This window comes from Mytilus galloprovincialis, chromosome 14 (genome assembly GCF_965363235.1).
Source record: "Mytilus galloprovincialis chromosome 14, xbMytGall1.hap1.1, whole genome shotgun sequence".
Taxonomy (NCBI): Eukaryota; Metazoa; Mollusca; class Bivalvia; order Mytilida; family Mytilidae; genus Mytilus; species Mytilus galloprovincialis.
Window position 1 is genome coordinate 58,760,342 of NC_134851.1, and position 20,725 is coordinate 58,781,066.

Consider the following 20,725-nt stretch of genomic DNA (forward strand, 5'->3'; position numbering starts at 1 on the left):
CTAATCATGCTAATAGTGTAACAAATAAAATTTGTTATGAAAACATTAAGGTTAAATTTTTTGCTAAAATGTTTGTACCCACGAGCCACCTAAAGCCAACAGTTATAAATATTGAAGTTGAAATCATTCTTTCATACATTTTACGGACGTAATCACGAGGTTAATTTTACTGTTATAGTATAACCGTATCACAGATGATATCTTATATGTTCCTTATGTTGTAATTACGATAATGAACGACCGAATAATTCTATTTACCTGATTTGTCATAACATAAGCAACACGGCAGGTGCCTCGTGAGGACCAGGATCTGCTTATCCTTCCTGAGCACACGAGATCAACCCCCGTCTTTGTGTGTTTCTTGTTACTTTTTCTATTGTTTTCTATATTGTTGATCTGTACTAGTTTTTGTCTGTTTTGTCTTCTTTATTTAGCCATGGCATTTACAGTTTATTTCCAATCTATAAGCTTGACTACCCCTTTGGTATCTATCGTTCTCTTTTACAGCTAACACCGTTTCTGACACTACTGAGGATACATTTATACTGATCATTGTAACATGTTTTAGTAATGATATACTTCGGACGTTTTTGAACAAGAACGAAGTTATACATAATTGAAGAGGTAGGACTGGACATCTCTAGAAAGCATCCGATCTCACTCATTTTTAAAGTTTATACATTTCCTTCTGTTTGTGTTTGTTACCTTGAGTTCTTCATTTTCCAGGTATAAAACTCAAACATCCGTAAATACATTTTGTTTAATTAACTGCATGTTGCAGATGTAAACGGTCAGTCAATTGCTTACTTTATTTTACTTTGTCATTTCAATAGAAATCCGTTTTAATATTCGGTAGAATTCATATCAGCAAGTCATGAAATAGAAAAGGGGTAATCTTGACATGATTGAGGCAAGATAAAAACAAGAAATAGGCAAATACGTGTAAACTTTTACAGTTCTAAAAAAAAAGGTGGATATTTATAAACATTACCTAGATCATTGTTTTCAATAGCCTCACAAACAAAATCTCTCTCTTCTACTGTCGAAGATAGCACTAAAAATGGAAAAACAGTGGTTTTGATTACCTAATAGGACGTTTATGAAGTTGAAATATAGACAAAACACTTAGTATTACTCTATTCTATGTAGCAACATTCCAGCAGCCCCTGTATTAGGATTTCCATTTATACGATATTCCTAGGCTTGTGTTTCCTGTTATGATTTCCATTGATAGAGAGTTGATGCTCACAATGAAGCTATTAAGGGGGCTCCTGGGTATAAATGATTTGTTTTTCTAATAAAGAATTGTGCTATATTTTTTCATAAATCAACTTTATCATATACTTAAAAGAAAAATGAAATAAAAAAATGGGGTCACCGTTCATTTAAGCTAAAATCTGCCTCTGGAAGAAGCATACATTTTTGTTAATGTCCTTTTTTCTGTTGAACTAATAGGAGAAAAAGAGTAAATATCGAAATAAAAAAATAACCTAATATAAGAAATCGCTTTAAAATTTTACAATTATTTAGTTTATGTACAGCTTATTTGAAAACAATAATAAAAAATATAGGTGAACGATGAGTTAAAAAAGATATTTCAAATTTAAGGCCAAAAAATGGCATTTTTGCGACAAAGGGAGATAATTTGGAGCTTTTACAATTTTTAAAGTCATCTTGGGCCAAACCAAATAATTTTTTTTTGGGTTGTTTTTGTACCATATCATAAAGTAACAATTTATCATGCTAATAGTGTAACAAATAAAATTTGTAATGAAAACATTAAGGTTAAATTTTTTGCTAAAATGTTTGTACCCACGAGCCACCTAAAGCCAACAGTTATAAATATTGAAGTTGAAATCATTCTTTCATACATTTTACGGACGTAATCACGAGGTTAATTTTACTGTTATAGTATAACCGTATCACAGATGATATCTTATATGTTCCTTATGTTGTAATTACGATAATGAACGACCGAATAATTCTATTTACCTGATTTGTCATAACATAAGCAACACGGCAGGTGCCTCGTGAGGACCAGGATCTGCTTATCCTTCCTGAGCACACGAGATCAACCCCCGTCTTTGTGTGTTTCTTGTTACTTTTTCTATTGTTTTCTATATTGTTGATCTGTACTAGTTTTTGTCTGTTTTGTCTTCTTTATTTAGCCATGGCATTTACAGTTTATTTTCAATCTATAAGCTTGACTACCCCTTTGGTATCTATCGTTCTCTTTTACAGCTAACACCGTTTCTGACACTACTGAGGATACATTTATACTGATCATTGTAACATGTTTTAGTAATGATATACTTCGGACGTTTTTGAACAAGAACGAAGTTATACATAATTGAAGAGGTAGGACTGGACATCTCTAGAAAGCATCCGATCTCACTCATTTTTAAAGTTTATACATTTCCTTCTGTTTGTGTTTGTTACCTTGAGTTCTTCATTTTCCAGGTATAAAACTCAAACATCCGTAAATACATTTTGTTTAATTAACTGCATGTTGCAGATGTAAACGGTCAGTCAATTGCTTACTTTATTTTACTTTGTCATTTCAATAGAAATCCGTTTTAATATTCGGTAGAATTCATATCAGCAAGTCATGAAATAGAAAAGGGATAATCTTGACATGATTGAGGCAAGATAAAAACAAGAAATAGGCAAATACGTGTAAACTTTTACAGTTCTAAAAAAAAAGGTGGATATTTATAAACATTACCTAGATCATTGTTTTCAATAGCCTCACAAACAAAATCTCTCTCTTCTACTGTCGAAGATAGCACTAAAAATGGAAAAACAGTGGTTTTGATTACCTAATAGGACGTTTATGAAGTTGAAATATAGACAAAACACTTAGTATTACTCTATTCTATGTAGCAACATTCCAGCAGCCCCTGTATTAGGATTTCCATTTATACGATATTCCTAGGCTTGTGTTTCCTGTTATGATTTCCATTGATAGAGAGTTGATGCTCACAATGAAGCTATTAAGGGGGCTCCTGGGTATAAATGATTTGTTTTTCTAATAAAGAATTGTGCTATATTTTTTCATAAATCAACTTTATCATATACTTAAAAGAAAAATGAAATAAAAAAATGGGGTCACCGTTCATTTAAGCTAAAATCTGCCTCTGGAAGAAGCATACATTTTTGTTAATGTCCTTTTTTCTGTTGAACTAATAGGAGAAAAAGAGTAAATATCGAAATAAAAAAATAACCTAATATAAGAAATCGCTTTAAAATTTTACAATTATTTAGTTTATGTACAGCTTATTTGAAAACAATAATAAAAAATATAGGTGAACGATGAGTTAAAAAAGATATTTCAAATTTAAGGCCAAAAAATGGCATTTTTGCGACAAAGGGAGATAATTTGGAGCTTTTACAATTTTTAAAGTCATCTTGGGCCAAACCAAATAATTTTTTTTTGGGTTGTTTTTGTACCATATCATAAAGTAACAACTTATCATGCTAATAGTGTAACAAATAAAATTTGTAATGAAAACATTAAGGTTAAATTTTTTGCTAAAATGTTTGTACCCACGAGCCACCTAAAGCCAACAGTTATAAATATTGAAGTTGAAATCATTCTTTCATACATTTTACGGACGTAATCACGAGGTTAATTTTACTGTTATAGTATAACCGTATCACAGATGATATCTTATATGTTCCTTATGTTGTAATTACGATAATGAACGACCGAATAATTCTATTTACCTGATTTGTCATAACATAAGCAACACGGCAGGTGCCTCGTGAGGACCAGGATCTGCTTATCCTTCCTGAGCACACGAGATCAACCCCCGTCTTTGTGTGTTTCTTGTTACTTTTTCTATTGTTTTCTATATTGTTGATCTGTACTAGTTTTTGTCTGTTTTGTCTTCTTTATTTAGCCATGGCATTTACAGTTTATTTTCAATCTATAAGCTTGACTACCCCTTTGGTATCTATCGTTCTCTTTTACAGCTAACACCGTTTCTGACACTACTGAGGATACATTTATACTGATCATTGTAACATGTTTTAGTAATGATATACTTCGGACGTTTTTGAACAAGAACGAAGTTATACATAATTGAAGAGGTAGGACTGGACATCTCTAGAAAGCATCCGATCTCACTCATTTTTAAAGTTTATACATTTCCTTCTGTTTGTGTTTGTTACCTTGAGTTCTTCATTTTCCAGGTATAAAACTCAAACATCCGTAAATACATTTTGTTTAATTAACTGCATGTTGCAGATGTAAACGGTCAGTCAATTGCTTACTTTATTTTACTTTGTCATTTCAATAGAAATCCGTTTTAATATTCGGTAGAATTCATATCAGCAAGTCATGAAATAGAAAAGGGGTAATCTTGACATGATTGAGGCAAGATAAAAACAAGAAATAGGCAAATACGTGTAAACTTTTACAGTTCTAAAAAAAAAGGTGGATATTTATAAACATTACCTAGATCATTGTTTTCAATAGCCTCACAAACAAAATCTCTCTCTTCTACTGTCGAAGATAGCACTAAAAATGGAAAAACAGTGGTTTTGATTACCTAATAGGACGTTTATGAAGTTGAAATATAGACAAAACACTTAGTATTACTCTATTCTATGTAGCAACATTCCAGCAGCCCCTGTATTAGGATTTCCATTTATACGATATTCCTAGGCTTGTGTTTCCTGTTATGATTTCCATTGATAGAGAGTTGATGCTCACAATGAAGCTATTAAGGGGGCTCCTGGGTATAAATGATTTGTTTTTCTAATAAAGAATTGTGCTATATTTTTTCATAAATCAACTTTATCATATACTTAAAAGAAAAATGAAATAAAAAAATGGGGTCACCGTTCATTTAAGCTAAAATCTGCCTCTGGAAGAAGCATACATTTTTGTTAATGTCCTTTTTTCTGTTGAACTAATAGGAGAAAAAGAGTAAATATCGAAATAAAAAAATAACCTAATATAAGAAATCGCTTTAAAATTTTACAATTATTTAGTTTATGTACAGCTTATTTGAAAACAATAATAAAAAATATAGGTGAACGATGAGTTAAAAAAGATATTTCAAATTTAAGGCCAAAAAATGGCATTTTTGCGACAAAGGGAGATAATTTGGAGCTTTTACAATTTTTAAAGTCATCTTGGGCCAAACCAAATAATTTTTTTTTGGGTTGTTTTTGTACCATATCATAAAGTAACAACTAATCATGCTAATAGTGTAACAAATAAAATTTGTAATGAAAACATTAAGGTTAAATTTTTTGCTAAAATGTTTGTACCCACGAGCCACCTAAAGCCAACAGTTATAAATATTGAAGTTGAAATCATTCTTTCATACATTTTACGGACGTAATCACGAGGTTAATTTTACTGTTATAGTATAACCGTATCACAGATGATATCTTATATGTTCCTTATGTTGTAATTACGATAATGAACGACCGAATAATTCTATTTACCTGATTTGTCATAACATAAGCAACACGGCAGGTGCCTCGTGAGGACCAGGATCTGCTTATCCTTCCTGAGCACACGAGATCAACCCCCGTCTTTGTGTGTTTCTTGTTACTTTTTCTATTGTTTTCTATATTGTTGATCTGTACTAGTTTTTGTCTGTTTTGTCTTCTTTATTTAGCCATGGCATTTACAGTTTATTTTCAATCTATAAGCTTGACTACCCCTTTGGTATCTATCGTTCTCTTTTACAGCTAACACCGTTTCTGACACTACTGAGGATACATTTATACTGATCATTGTAACATGTTTTAGTAATGATATACTTCGGACGTTTTTGAACAAGAACGAAGTTATACATAATTGAAGAGGTAGGACTGGACATCTCTAGAAAGCATCCGATCTCACTCATTTTTAAAGTTTATACATTTCCTTCTGTTTGTGTTTGTTACCTTGAATTCTTCTTTTTCCAGGTATAAAACTCAAACATCCGTAAATATATTTTGTTTAATTAACTGCATGTTGCAGATGTAAACGGTCAGACAATTGCTTACTTTATTTTACTTTGTCATTTCAATAGAAATCCGTTTTGATATTCGGTAGAATTCATATCAGCAAGTCATGAAATAGAAAAGGGGTAATCTTGACATGATTGATGCAAGATAACAACAAGAAATAGGCAAATATGTAACATAATCTCATTCATTGCATAGTTTGTCTTTTTTTATCGAAAGTTGTTTCAAAACACGTTGGTGATAGTCCTACTTATTTCTGTACGATATTTTGGGATATTATTTTTTTTTTCAGTTTGCCTTCATCGAAAATGTATCTGTAATTTCTGTGTCGCTTATAAAGATAAGATTTTACCGGTGTGAAAGGGAAAGGGTTAATGATGTTATATATATATATTTCAATTAAACAGCGCATGTCTTTCTTATTTAAACTCACATACAGACCATCGCACTCCAGAGTAACCACCATCGCACTTCAGCATAATATCGTTTGCTTTTCTATTTTTAGTTTGACATGTTATTGTCAAAAAATAAGTACTGCTAAAAATTGTGACTACATCAAATACAAAAAAGTTTGATATTTTATAAACATTACCTAGAGCATGGTCATCATATCTTTTATCAACACTTGTGTCTTCATGTTCTTCGTCACAACATGAATCTAAAAATGCAAAAAATTATTTCAACACTCACATACCGTACAGTAGTATCGATTACATATTGAGATAATTCTTATGTTGCAGTATGTACATAATTCTAAGATGACGTCCTTCACACGCTTTGAGTACATACCCGTGGTAAAATATGAATATATTGTTTGGCCTATTCCGATGGTTCTCCCACGTCATATGCTTTTTGTGATTGTTTTCTGTCTTAGTTTGACATCTGATTTTGAGATGCTCGATTAGTAACTATTTCCAATTTTCACATAAATTTAGTATTGCTACAAATTTCGACTACATCAAATCCATAAAAAAAAGTTTGATTTGTATAAACATTACCTAGATCTCTATATCTTTCACAAAAGTTCTCGTGGTCAGGTACTTCTGTAAAACATGGTTTTTAAAATGCAAAATAAATAAGAACACGGAAATCTTTTACAGTATTATCGATTACATAATGAGCCATAACTAATGTTGAAGATAATTGATTGATTGATTGTTGGTTGCCTTACGTCCAGTGGCAAATATTTCTTGCATGTTCAGGAAGATTTTGCTGTATAAACATAATTATAACTTGTCAATGACAACATAAAAGCGTGCATTATTGACAATTGTGACGGTTGAGGACATTACCTAAAGTGGTCTTTTGTTGGTGATTCCATGGGGAAAATGTAAATGTTTATCTCATATAGATTGAAAAGTCCAAGAATGAAACAGTTTTGTGCCTTCATCAAATATCTGTAGATGTAATTGCAGAGTCACTTAGACAAATAAAGAATTACACACAAACAACTTCTGAGAATAGCCTTCTGGTAGGTTTTCTGTCGGACTATTTAGTTGTCGAAACACAAAAAGAAAGATTGAATATTAAATCAATGACACACCGATGGCAAGCTAAAGCGTACCTACTTGTCAAACAACCCTCAATGTTAATCAGATAACAAAGTGTACATATCTGATGAATTGAGGACAAACAATATTTTGTGAACCAAAAAATCCTTTTAAGACGGTGCCATGTCAATATCAGTTATTAAAATAGATTTGTATACAAACAAGAACTCCTACAAACGTATTACTTAAATCCATCTATTTTGTGATATCAGACAACTTCGCCTTGTAAGTACTTACTACTCGCTTATCTTTAATATTTTTGATTTGATAAACGGACACCTTAGGAATAACTGCTAATAAATTACGTCAGAACAACGAATACGGACACAATAAGCCTTAACTTAATTTGTTTAATTAAATGTGATTTTGTTCAGGTTGATTTTTTGTATTAAATAATAGTTATTAATATATAAATTATAAAAATGCAAAAAAATATTTCAACACTCACATACCGTACAGTAGTATCGATTACATATTGAGATAATTCTTATGTTGCAGTATGTACATAATTCTAAGATGACGTCCTTCACACGCTTTGAGTACATACCCGTGGTAAAATATGAATATATTGTTTGGCCTATTCCGATGGTACTCCCACGTCATATGCTTTTTGTGATTGTTTTCTGTCTTAGTTTGACATCTGATTTTGAGATGCTCGATTAGTAACTATTCCCAATTTTCACATAAATTTAGTATTGCTACAAATTTCGACTACATCAAATCCATAAAAAAAAGTATGATTTGTATAAACATTACCTAGATCTCTATATCTTTCATAAGATCTCTCGTGGTCAGGTACTTCTGTAAAACATGGTTTTAAAAATGCCAAAAATAAATAAGAACACGGAAATCTTTTACAGTATTATCGATTACATAATGAGCCATAACTAATGTTGTAGATAATTGATTGATTGATTGATTGTTGGTTGCCTTACGTCCAGTGGCAAATATTTCTTGCATGTTCAGGAAGATTTTGCTGTATAAACATAATTATAGCTTGTAAATGACAACATAAAAGCGTGCATTATTGACAATTGTGACGGTTGAGGACATTACCTAAAGTGGTCTTTTGTTGGTGATTCCATGGGGAAAATGTAAATGTTTATCTCATATAGATTGAAAAGTCCAAGAATGGAACAGTTTTCTGCCTTCATCAAATATCTGTAGATGTAATTGCAGATTCACTTAGACAAATAAAGAATTACACACAAACAACTTCTCAGAATAGCCTTCTGTTAGGTTTTCTATCGGACTATTTAGTTGTCGAAACACAAAAAGAAAGATTTAATGTTAAATCAATGACACACCGATGGCAAGCTAAAGCGTACCTACTTGTCAAACAACCCTCAATGTTAATAAGATAACAAAGTGTACATATATGATGAATTGAGGACAAACAATATTTTGTGAACCAAAAAATCCTTTTAAGACGGTGCCATGTCAATATCAGTTATTAAAATAGATTTGTATACAAACAAGAACTCCTACAAACGTATTACTTAAATCCATCTATTTTGTGATATCAGACAACTTCGCCTTGTAAGTACTTACTACTCGCTTATCTTTAATATTTTTGATTTGATAAACGGACACCTTAGGAATAACTGCTAATAAATTACGTCAGAACAACGAATACGGACACAATAAGCCTTAACTTAATTTGTTTAATTAAATGTGATTTTGTTCAGGTTGATTTTTTTTATCAAATATTTGTTATTAATATAAGAACCATAAATAAATATAATATACAGTCTCAGAAGATAATATTTCTCAACATCATATATGGTATACAAGGGTAGAATATTAGTTATAAACCTACCAAATGTTTCTACTTCTTTTGGCTTCTTTGTTATCACTGTTTTCAATTCAACGGCTGAAAAGTCTCTACTATTTATCATCACTCCTACTTTTGTAATTCTTTTTATACCAGTATCCACTATTTGGCAAGATGTTTTATATATTCCATTTCCTATATGAGTAAAGGACAGTTCTCCTATGGAGTCCAGAGGTGAATCCGCTGTTCCAAATAGTACACATGTTACAGTCATATCATCTAATACTTTTGCGTTATCGTAGTCCAAAAATTCAATCATAATGTCAAATTTTTTTTCTGATTCAACTGCCATGACTGCTGCTGGAAAATTAATCTTTGTGTTTGGGCCAAATGCAGATGATGAAGATATATTACCAATTGTGTCAACAAATCGTTGTAATTCAGCTCCTAAATTAATTTTAGTAAAAGAAATTAAATTTGAATCGCGCGGGTGTGTGTCAAAGTTAGTGTCTTGTAAATGTTTAAATCGATCTGAGATGGTTTTTGCAAGAAGGAGAAATGCTGATTGATTTTTAGTAGCAACGGTGTGATCAAAAAATCTACAAGCATCTCTGATGGTTTCGATGAAATTGATAACTTCGGTATCTTGCTTCTTTAAAAGAATGTCTTTATTCTTTTTCAACTTATCTGTATTCATTATCAAGACATCTCTCCGACGCTGCAGCATTTGTGCTCCTATTTCAAAAGTTGCTAGAATTTCTGTTTTCGTTGTATCCGCGTTGACTGCAAGTCTCTCTAACTGTTCATTTATGTTTTTTGAAAGCTCGCCTAATTTTTTCTCCGTCTTCAGTATTTTGTCTTTGTTCTCTATCATACTTTTAACTTTTTCAGCATAGACCTCCTCAATATCCCTTGTGATATGCTTCTTGTTATCTGTTGGCATATGATTTGTTAGACAACAGGAATAACAGATTGGTTTTTGACAATCAGGACCCGCGCAAAACAAAGTTAGTGGATTTTTCTGATGGTTTGACAAGGAACACATTCCAGCATGTCTAAATTCGGAAACATGGTCCATCGATAATTCGAAACCATCTAGGGCAAAAACCTCGTGCTCACTAAATGTCTTCATATTTTTATGTGCTGCAAGACATGATTTACATATGAATCTAAAACAATCTTTACAACGTGAAATCGCCTTTTCATTTTCACATTCATCACACTGTATAACAGATTTGTGGTCCCCAGCTCGAACAAAATCTAGTAGATCCCTTCTTGTGTTATCTTTCGAAAACGAATCAACGCTTATATTTTGGACAAAGAAGTCAGATTTGCAAAGTGGGCACGTGTACTTTGACTGTTCAATAAGTTTTTTTAGACACGTGTAACAGTAAGAATGAAGACATGGCAATACACGTGGATGCCGGTCTGTGTCATTGAATAGTTCATTACAGATTGGACATTCCAAAAACTGTTTTTTCAACTCCTCAATATTTACAGCAGCAGACATTGCCTACAGAAAGATAGATATTTTATAATACTTCAAGTTCAGTTTATTTTCATGCAAAAAGCAAAAAACGTTTCCGATAATAAAAAAAATGCATTTATATTTAGTTACAATTAATTGTTTGGTAATATTTTTCCTGATATTGCAATAGATTAACTTTTATTCATGTAAATTGTTAATTATTGCAACTATGAAGGCACGCCAAATATGCAATTGCTTTTAAATATTATAATTGAACAGAGATGTAGAACTTTTATTGCTGATATATCATGTATATGTTAATATCCTATCACAATGCATGTTCACATTATATATACTCGATAAAACAGATAACACAAATAAAAAAGATGTTTTGCAAATAATTGTCATACAACCAGAGTGATCGGAGGGGATTAACTTTTTGTCAGATATTCGGAAGTCATTGGTTTAACTACATTCGTGCAATTAATAATTTTACCCGTCAACTCTAATCTACTTTACATTATTTCATTGCATATATGTCTAGATGGGAAATAGTGCTAAAGAGACTACTAACCTATGGTTATTTATTTACCGCCAAATTTGGCAAAAAAAAGGATAGGGACCGTTAATTTTTTCTTGTTTTAGTTTCTTCACTTATATACTCCCAGTTTAAAAGGTCTTTTAAAAAGATTACTATTTTGAAATAGAGCTGCGAACTGATATCATATACTATATGTACTTGCAGATATGAAGTTCACTTTTATTACTATAGTTTAGTTTTATTGAGGACAATATGGATCGTCAATCATATAAGTGATCCTTTTAAATCAACAATAAATGTTCAATTTATCTTATTCGACTCTGAATATTTTGAATAATACAGCGTAACAATAAGGCTGTACATTTAATCAAATTGACATTTGAATGTATCCTTAGTTGGAAATCTTCAACTGATGTTATCTGTTATAGTCCAGCAGATAGGTGCAATATATGAAGGAATTGTGCACTTCGTGTTAAAAGCACCAAACTTTGCTCAAACATACTTCTATCTATACTCTTCAATTTTAGATATGGAGGCAAGCTGGAAATATAGTTAACTTCCGATAAAATCCAAAATGGCGGATGCATGTTTAAATTTCAACTTTTTTTAATTCTCTTTCAATTTTTTTAGTTTAAACTAAAAGAACTGATATTTTAATTGATCTGCATCGTATTAGATGGGTTTCAGTGTTGCTGAAGCAGCAATTTGGATGAGTTTGGTTAACTTCCGGTCGAAATTTCATGACAAAATTCAAAAAAATGTTGACTTTTAATTTGCAAAAAGTGAGAAGAATGGTGTAATAGAATCAGGTATTTATTTCTTTGGAGATCATAAAAATTCAATTGATATGGTGAACACTACTGTTTCATTATATATTTGAATGAAGCTAGACATACACTTCGATGAATCAAGAGTCTAAATAACAAAATAACAATTGAAGGATGAGCTCTTAAAGATTTAAACTTATTGAGGCGTCAGATAATCGAAGACCAGGTAGTTCGTCCCAAAATGTTGAAGAGGTTGACTGGGCTTTAGTTCATTTATATGCTTTGGAATTTAGTGTGACATCCATTTACTCTGAATTAGTACACCATTTGTATAGGGAACAGCTGGTGACCACATTCGGTTGCAGGAATTTCTCGCTGCATTGAACACTTATTGGTGGTATTCGGCTATTGTCTGCTCTTTGGTCAGTTTGTTGTCTCTTTGGTATATTCCCTATTTCTATTCTCAATGTTAAATGTATAATTTGTCAAAATATGACAGACGAATAGCTGCAATGCCCTACACCCTCAAAGTGTATCAATATTGGTACCGGATATGTTACTATGGCTGGAAATCTCGTTAAATACAAAGAACTTCAATGTTTACCGTCTACGACCCATCTGCATACACAATATGATGGCAGGGGTCTTCCACGTACTACGTACAAAAACAATGCCACATGGCACAAGACCTGACATCTAAACACAGAACTAAAGAGAACTAAAATAAGACATCAAAAGGATACAGATGATATTTAAAACAAAAAAGGCAATCGGAGCTGGAAACCCACCCACACAGTCAATGTGTACAAATGCTTCAGTACACAACTTTATTAGAGAAGCTCAGTGCTGGGAACCTCATTGTACAAGAAACGAAATATCATGTCCAATGTCTTGCTTATCTTTATCGACAGACATCAAAAGTCTCTAATGAAGATGAGACTTAATAAGGAAGAGACGCATGAATAAGCCATGGAATCGCATTAGCTGACGTCATCAGCTACAATGAAGATTCCATAATCAAAGAATATTTAGCACCAGGATTCAAGATGTCAGGTTTTTTCTAGGCGAATAAGGAATCTAGATGTTGACATTGACGACAGAGTTCATAATTCAAGATGAAAGAATAGACTTCTTACATTTTAAAATTATGGGTTGTTTGCCTGTGAGAGAGCTACACATGTTTGACTTGGATGGAGATTTGTCTCAATAGCACTCATACAACTTCTTATATCCAATGCTTGCTTATTTACCTGATATTCAGGAATAAAAACAAGGGAGAGAGAATTAACTTGCTTTCAAAGATAATATAGAACCCTCGTTTCAGAAAACAGGTGATGATGCCTTTGACTAAAACTAAATGCAGATTTATAAAGCAGTAACAATAATTCGCAGCGACATGTTTATTGTTACATTTTGGTTTTCCAGTGAACTGTGAGGAGAATTATGTTCCAAGATCTCTTGTAGCTCTTGTTAGTATGTTGTTGTATGGACAATATATAACAACCGACTCTTATAAGCAGGAAACACTAACGATTGCTTGGATATTTATATTTAACAGCTACAAACAAATCCTTAACGTTCACTCTCCAAAGATCCGTCATCATGCATCTAAAGAAATATATACACTTAGAAATAATGTTTCACTGTCTGACAGAACACATGATATAAACATGTTGTTAAGTCGGATGGAGGCACTGTTAACAGATAACCTGCGAAGATGGATATCAGCTTGACAAGAAATGGCAAGACTTGCTAAAGAGTTTGAAAAGAGGGGCGAAAGATACCAGAGGGACAGTCATATATCGATTTCTTGATGAAGAGAACACAACTGACCATGAGCAGAAACTAAGAACTCAAATGTCGTTTATCCATGATGTAGGTTCTGTGGTAGAAGAGATAGGAAATCAATTTCTTGAAGACAGCAACGAACTGCTTGTTCTGTATACCAATTAAAGATATAGCTCCCTCAGCAGTTGTTGATACTATTCGTCGTTCGTTGAATAGAAAAGGGACTTTCCGATTTGATTTTCCTCTGAGTTCAGTATTTTTGTGATTTTACTTTTTAGAACTATTGACAAGATTTAACTATTGTAGACAATATAAAGATTGACAGTACAAGGAGACGTTGTCAAAGGCAAACATGATAAACACGAAACTGATAGAGCTTCTCACGTGCTTCTCAGAGCTCATTCATTTTCTGTCAAATAAACAGATGGATGAACACATTTTCGAGATGAGAATCATTGCTACAGTTGTTACAGATGTATTAGTACTTGTTTCATGTGACAACGCAGCTGATATTCATGGGTTGTTTTTGGACTGAAAACCACTTCGTATACATTTCAATTCATGAGCTTGCTAACTTTTTAGAACAAGAAAAAACATATGCATTGCCTGTTTTGTATGCATTCACTGTATTCGACACTGTGGCATAGATCGCTGTTTAAGGTGAAAAAAAAACAGGGGATACATGAATGGTATTGAATGGTGTCACAAGAGTATACACCGTTATGAGAGGCCAGGGTTGCGTCCAATATCATAGCAGCTACGTAGTGATACGTAGATGTTTGTCTACTGAACGAGTAGCTAGTCTAGCTGCTATCTATATCTATGTTGCAGCTAGGCTAGCTACACGTTCAATAGTCATACATCTACGTAGCCCTTTGTAGCCGCTACGATATTGGACGCAACCCATGTGAGTACTCTGAATGTCGACACCACTATTACGCAATTAATCGAACGATTCGTTATGCTGATGTTTGATCGTACAATATCAGAGGTCAATGATATTTAACCTTTTTTGGACAACATTGCTTTTTTTTTATCAAACATATGTATGTTTACTTGTGATATTTTTTACCGGAAGTGACAAATTTCTGAATAAAATACCCCGAGGGTTTCAAAGAAATGATACATTATTTCAAACCATGAATACACAATAATATTATTGTCTACACAGCAAACTTTGGCTACCAGCTGTGAGATTTGAATAACCATTAATCAGTTATCAAATGCATGTCCGCCATTTTGATGATAAAACCGGAAGTGGATAAAATCAAGCTTGCCTCTATATCTAATTTTGTTAAGAATGGTCCAAACTATGTTTCTACCAAATTTTATTCTTTTAAAACATAGTGCACAATTGTTCACCTATCTGCTGGGTAACCATTTATCAGTTATCAAATGCATGTCCACCATTTTGATGATAAAACCGGAAGTGGATCAAATCAACCTTGCCTCCATATCTAATTTTGTTTAGAATGGTCCAAACTATGTTTCGACCAAATTTTATGCTTTTAACACAAAGTGCACAATTATTCACCTATCTGCTGGACTATTATAAGAAAACTTCATTTATAGAAAAAAGCAGTGAAATCCTATATTTAAACTAAAATTTTATTTAAACCGGCAAGCTCTACCTTAGATAAAACTACTTATATCCACTTCATAAGAATTTTGGTATCTAGTTGTCTCATTTGCAACCATACCATAGAACATGTCCATTTTCTAATAATAATGGACATCAAACAAACAAAACTACATGAACAAACATCACCGAATTTCAACAAAATATCTTAAAATACCAAACAAACATACACATTGATCTGACAAATGCACCGACAAAGTAAAAAATATTTTAAAAAGTTTGTGAAACCTACTATCCTTTATTGTTCGCATGTTGATATCAGATGCATCTCGTGATGCAAATTTTCCTGATATCTCAAAAAAACTAATCTTGCATTTTGGTCATTTCCTAATAATCGCATTAACAAATGCAAGCATTAATTTCCTAATTTCAAACCAGCTAGTCAGACATACTTACCATTTCTTTTAAAATCGTGAATTGAACGAAATTAAGACCGCAAATTTTGTACAGATCAATGGAGTCGTTTTATCGTGCATGAATTAAAATCATATGACTTGTTAATTATCTGTAGCTAACTGATAAAGACGATCTTTATATAACTAATATGGGTCAATATTTAAAAGGTCAACCTAACTGATAATTCATGTATTAATTATCAGTTGATACATTACATTTCTACTACTGTTGATTCATTTATTTTCGTGGGTACCAATTTTCGTGGTTTGAGGAAAACTAACATATTCGTGGATATCTAATTTCGTGGTTTTGGCAAATTCCTTTACAAAATTTGTATTTCGTTGACCATTTGAATTCGTGGTTCTCCTGTACCCTCGAAATCCACGAAAATTGGTATCCAACGAATATTAATGAATCCACAGTATTTATGTTCCTTTTAAAACATTATCAAATCGTTTTGCAGAGTACTGAAGATAAAGAATAAAAAGCACTGTTTTATAAATTTCACCTGTCAGGTTGTAGTACTATATTAATAAAATTAATTCCTTTGAAAAAAATGATGAATTTAGAGTAATTATTATTCAATGATATTATCAAATGAGACGTCAATTTGTGCGTTAAGGCTTTAGCTAACTCGGCTGTGTATCTTAATTTTGTGCTGGTTTAGGGTGTTTTGTGTTATGTATTCGTTTTTATTCTGTAGTTACTCACCTCTTGTTTATCTTTTATATACTAGTCATTTTATAAAATTTACTGTTTGCAAAAGTATGATTATTCTAAATAAGAAGAATGTTCTTATCCCAGCAGAAACCCCTAGCCATGTTGGTCACAATTGTTTGCCACTTTTGGTCCTCTTCAACTTTGAACTTGTTTTGGCTTTCGAACTTTTTCTATCTGAGCGTCACTGGTTAGTCTTGTGTGGACGAAACTTGCGTATTAAATTTTAAACCTTGTATCTTTTATTAGCTATTATTTGTGTGTTTCTCTTTCCTATATGTTTCTCTCATGTATTTGTATTGTTGTCCTGTCATGTTATGTTGTCATTGTAATGTTATATTACACAATGTCATAAAAGCGGGAGGTGTGGCGTGCCACAAAACCAGGTTGAACCCACCAGGTTTTTTTTCATAAAATGTCCCGTACCAAGTCAGGAAAATGACCATTTTTATATTATAGTAAGTTTTTCTGTGTTATATTTTTATGATCGGTGATATCTTTTCCCTTCCATATACCTGTAGCAAATTTGGAAAAACACAGACACACAGCAATGTGCACAGTAAAAATCGGTTTCTCAGTTTAACATAAGTGCGAGTCCGATGTTAGAATAAGTTACAAATTAACTAAGCAAAATGACAACGATACATACACTAACTAGGGAGTACTATTATAGTTATGGTAAAAAAACCTATTGTTTTCTTGCACCAAGTCAGGAACATTAAAATTGTTTTCCATTCGTTTGGTGTGTTTGGGCGTTTGATTTTCCAATTTGATCACGGACTTTTCCTTTTAAATTTTACTCGGAGTTCGTTATATTCGTTAGCTGTTACTTTTTTGACACAGGCAATGGTACTACATCTTATTATTGTTTACTTAGAAGCAACACATCCCCAACAAAAACTTAGGGAGATATAAGGTACTCTGGGAGGTTAAGCAGACTCAACTCCGCTAGTTGCACTGGTCTTGTATTTCATGTAATTTTAAATTCGGTGACAAATATAATTCGGTGGTAGGCCAAGTTCGACGAAAGAGGATGGGATAGTGGTTACGAAATTTGGAAATATCTGTTTAATTTAAAGTGATAAACCAGGTTATCAGGGCGTCCGTAAACATTTCACTTCTTGGGACACAAGGTTAGATATACTTCTCATGATCAGAAATCCTCTGTCAAATAAGTGGAATACAAAGATAGTTTTGGTTTGCTTGAAAACCATATGTGTCCTGTTAAATTGTTCCTTTTAAAATTGTTATACGATGATGTACCCATATTTTGACTATTTAATTAATTGTGACTGTTTATTTAACGCCTCATGTAAATGTAGCGGAATTTGATGAGACTTTTATTAAAGTGAGAGGGTTAGCGCTATAGAACCAGGTTTAATCAACCATTTTCTACATTTGAAAATTCCTGTACCAAGTCAGGAATATGACAGTTCTTGTCCATTCGTTTTTGATGCGTTTTGTTATTTGATTTTGCCATGTGATTATGAACTTTCCAAATTGATTTTCCTCTGAGTTCAGTATTTTTGTGATTTTACTTTTTAACCCACTATATATTGTGTTGTCAGAGACCTCTACCCCGTAACGCATATGACTTTTTTCCAATTGTTCCTTTGGTTGACATAGTCGAGGTCAGGTATCACAAGCCCAGTAGTAAGCACTCATGTGTTGACATGAATATCAGTTATATGGTCATGTTGATAAGTTTTCTGTTACATAATTTTTCGAAAAAAGGATATTCTTACCCAGGAACACATTACATCAAACGTATTTGGCACAATTTTTTGTAATTTTTGGACCCCAACGCTCTTCACATTTGTACTTGTGTGGCTTGATAACTATTTCGATTTGAGCGTTTACTGATGAGTGTTATGAAGACGAACCTCGCGTCCGGCGTATTAAGTTATAATCCTGGTACCTTTGATAAGTATTAAAAGACTTCTCCTTTATGAATCAATACGGATACTAGTAATAAAATATAAAAAGAATACAAAGATATGATCTTTTTTTTATTCCATCAATGTAATTTTTTCTATTTAGTATAATTCAAACATCAACAGATATCACATAGATATCACTCGCCTTTTTACAAATTTTATAATGCAAATGTTGAAATAAGAATAGCAATATTTTAACATTTACGTAACGCAAGTAGTCAAAGTCGATGAACAATTGATGAAGGTAAATGGATAAACAACATGAAAATGAGATGTGCCAATGCTAATACAACTAAATACCAAGTACCATTGACTTATTATTAGTTGTACCCTTTAACACATGTTCAAACCAGATGCTCCGCAGGGCGTAGCTTTATACGACCGCAGAGGTTGAACCCTGAACGGTTGGGGCAAGTATGGACACAACATTCAAGCTGGATTCAGCTCTAAATTTGGATTGTAATTAAATAGTTGACACAGCATAGGTTTCTGACACAGAATGAATGTATTCTAATGAACTTAATTTTTTTGTTTTCGCTTAGAGCAATTCACTATGCTGTTGAATATTAATCCTCTCAAAAAAAATGTTTGAAGAAATTTTCTTTTTATTTATGAAATTTCAAATGAGAAAAATTGAACCCAATTTTTTTTATCACATCCCCCTTTCCCTTATTCCAAAACTAATCTCAATTAAAATTTCTAATGGAGTTTGCAACAATAACTACTCATTTAAATACATCATAAAATATTAAGATGTAAAAAAAACTGCTTGTTATCACTGAATGGTAAAGATTATTTTAATTTATCAGTTGGTAGTAAAAAGTGAATATACATAATTGTATATTGTATATAACAAAGATTTAAGTTGATTCTGGACAAAGAAAGATAACTCCAATCAAAAAAAAATCTTGCTATTGCACAATATTGGGCAATTAGATATTTCTTGCTTACTATTCTGGACAAAGAAAGATAACTCTAATTAAAAAAAATTGCTATTTCACAAAATTGAGCAATTAGATATTTCTTGCCATTGCACAATACTGTGCAATTGAAAAGACTTGCTATTGCACAATACTTAATATAATAATTTAAGATCCTGATTTGGACCAACTTGAAAACTGGGCCCATAATCAAAAATCTAAGTACATGTTTGGATTCAGCATATCAAAAAACCCCAAGATTTCAATTTTTGTTAAAATCAAACTAAGTTTAATTTTGGACCCTTTGAACTTTAATGTAGACCAATTTGAAAACAGGACCAAAAATTAAGAATCTACATACACAGTTGGATTTGGCATATCAAAGAACCCCATTCATTCAATTTTTGATGAAATCAAACAAAGTTTAATTTTGGACCCCGATTTGGACCAACTTGAAAACTGGGCCAATAATAAAGAATCTAAGTACATTTTTAGATTCAGCATATCAAAGAACCCAAACCGATTCATTTTTTGTCAAAATCAAACTAAGTTTAATTTTGGACCCTTTGGACCTTAATGTAGACCAATTTGAAAACGGGAGCAAAAGTTAAGAATCTACATACACAGTTAGATTCGGCATATCAAAGAACCCCAATTATTCAATTTTGATGAAATCAAACATAGTTTAATTTTGGACCCTTTGGGCCCCTTATTCCTAAACTGTCGGGACCAAAACTCCCAAAATCAATACCAACCTTCCTTTTATGGTCATGAACCTTGTGTTTAAATTTCATAGATTTCTATTTACTTATACTAAAGTTATGGTGCGAAAACCAAGAAAAATGCTTATTTGGGTCCCTTTTTGGCCCCTAATTCCTACACTGTTGGGACCTAAACTCCCAAAATCTATACAAACTTTCCTTTTGTGGTCATAAACATTGTGTCAAAATTTCATTGATTTCTGTATACTTGAACTAAAGTTATTGTGAGAAAACCAAGAATAATGCTTATTTGGGCCCTTTTTTGGCCCCTCATTCCTAAACTGTTGAAACCAAAACTCCCAAAATCAATCCCAACCTTTCTTTTGTGGTCATAAACCTTGTGTCAAAATTTCATAGATTTCTATTAACTTAAACTAAAGTTATAGTGCGAAAACCAAGAAAATGCTTATTTGGGCCCTTTTTGGCCCCTAATTCCTAAAATGTAGGGACCAAAACTCTCCAAACCAATACCACCCTTCCTTTTGTGGTCATAAACC

General features: G+C 32.4%; 1 protein-coding gene across 1 annotated transcript; it reads right to left on the bottom strand.

Moving 5' to 3' along the window:
* Window positions 1-4,418: 4,418 nt before the first annotated feature.
* LOC143058123 (protein meiotic P26-like) lies at window positions 4,419-10,804 on the bottom strand. The gene is made up of 4 exons (XM_076231585.1): window positions 9,340-10,804; window positions 8,277-8,321; window positions 6,563-6,628; window positions 4,419-4,426 (listed from the first exon to the last, which is right to left on the bottom strand). Exons 1-4 carry the CDS (start codon window positions 10,802-10,804, stop codon window positions 4,419-4,421), a joined length of 1,584 nt encoding a protein of 527 aa, XP_076087700.1.
* Between the last annotated feature and the right edge of the window lie 9,921 nt (window positions 10,805-20,725).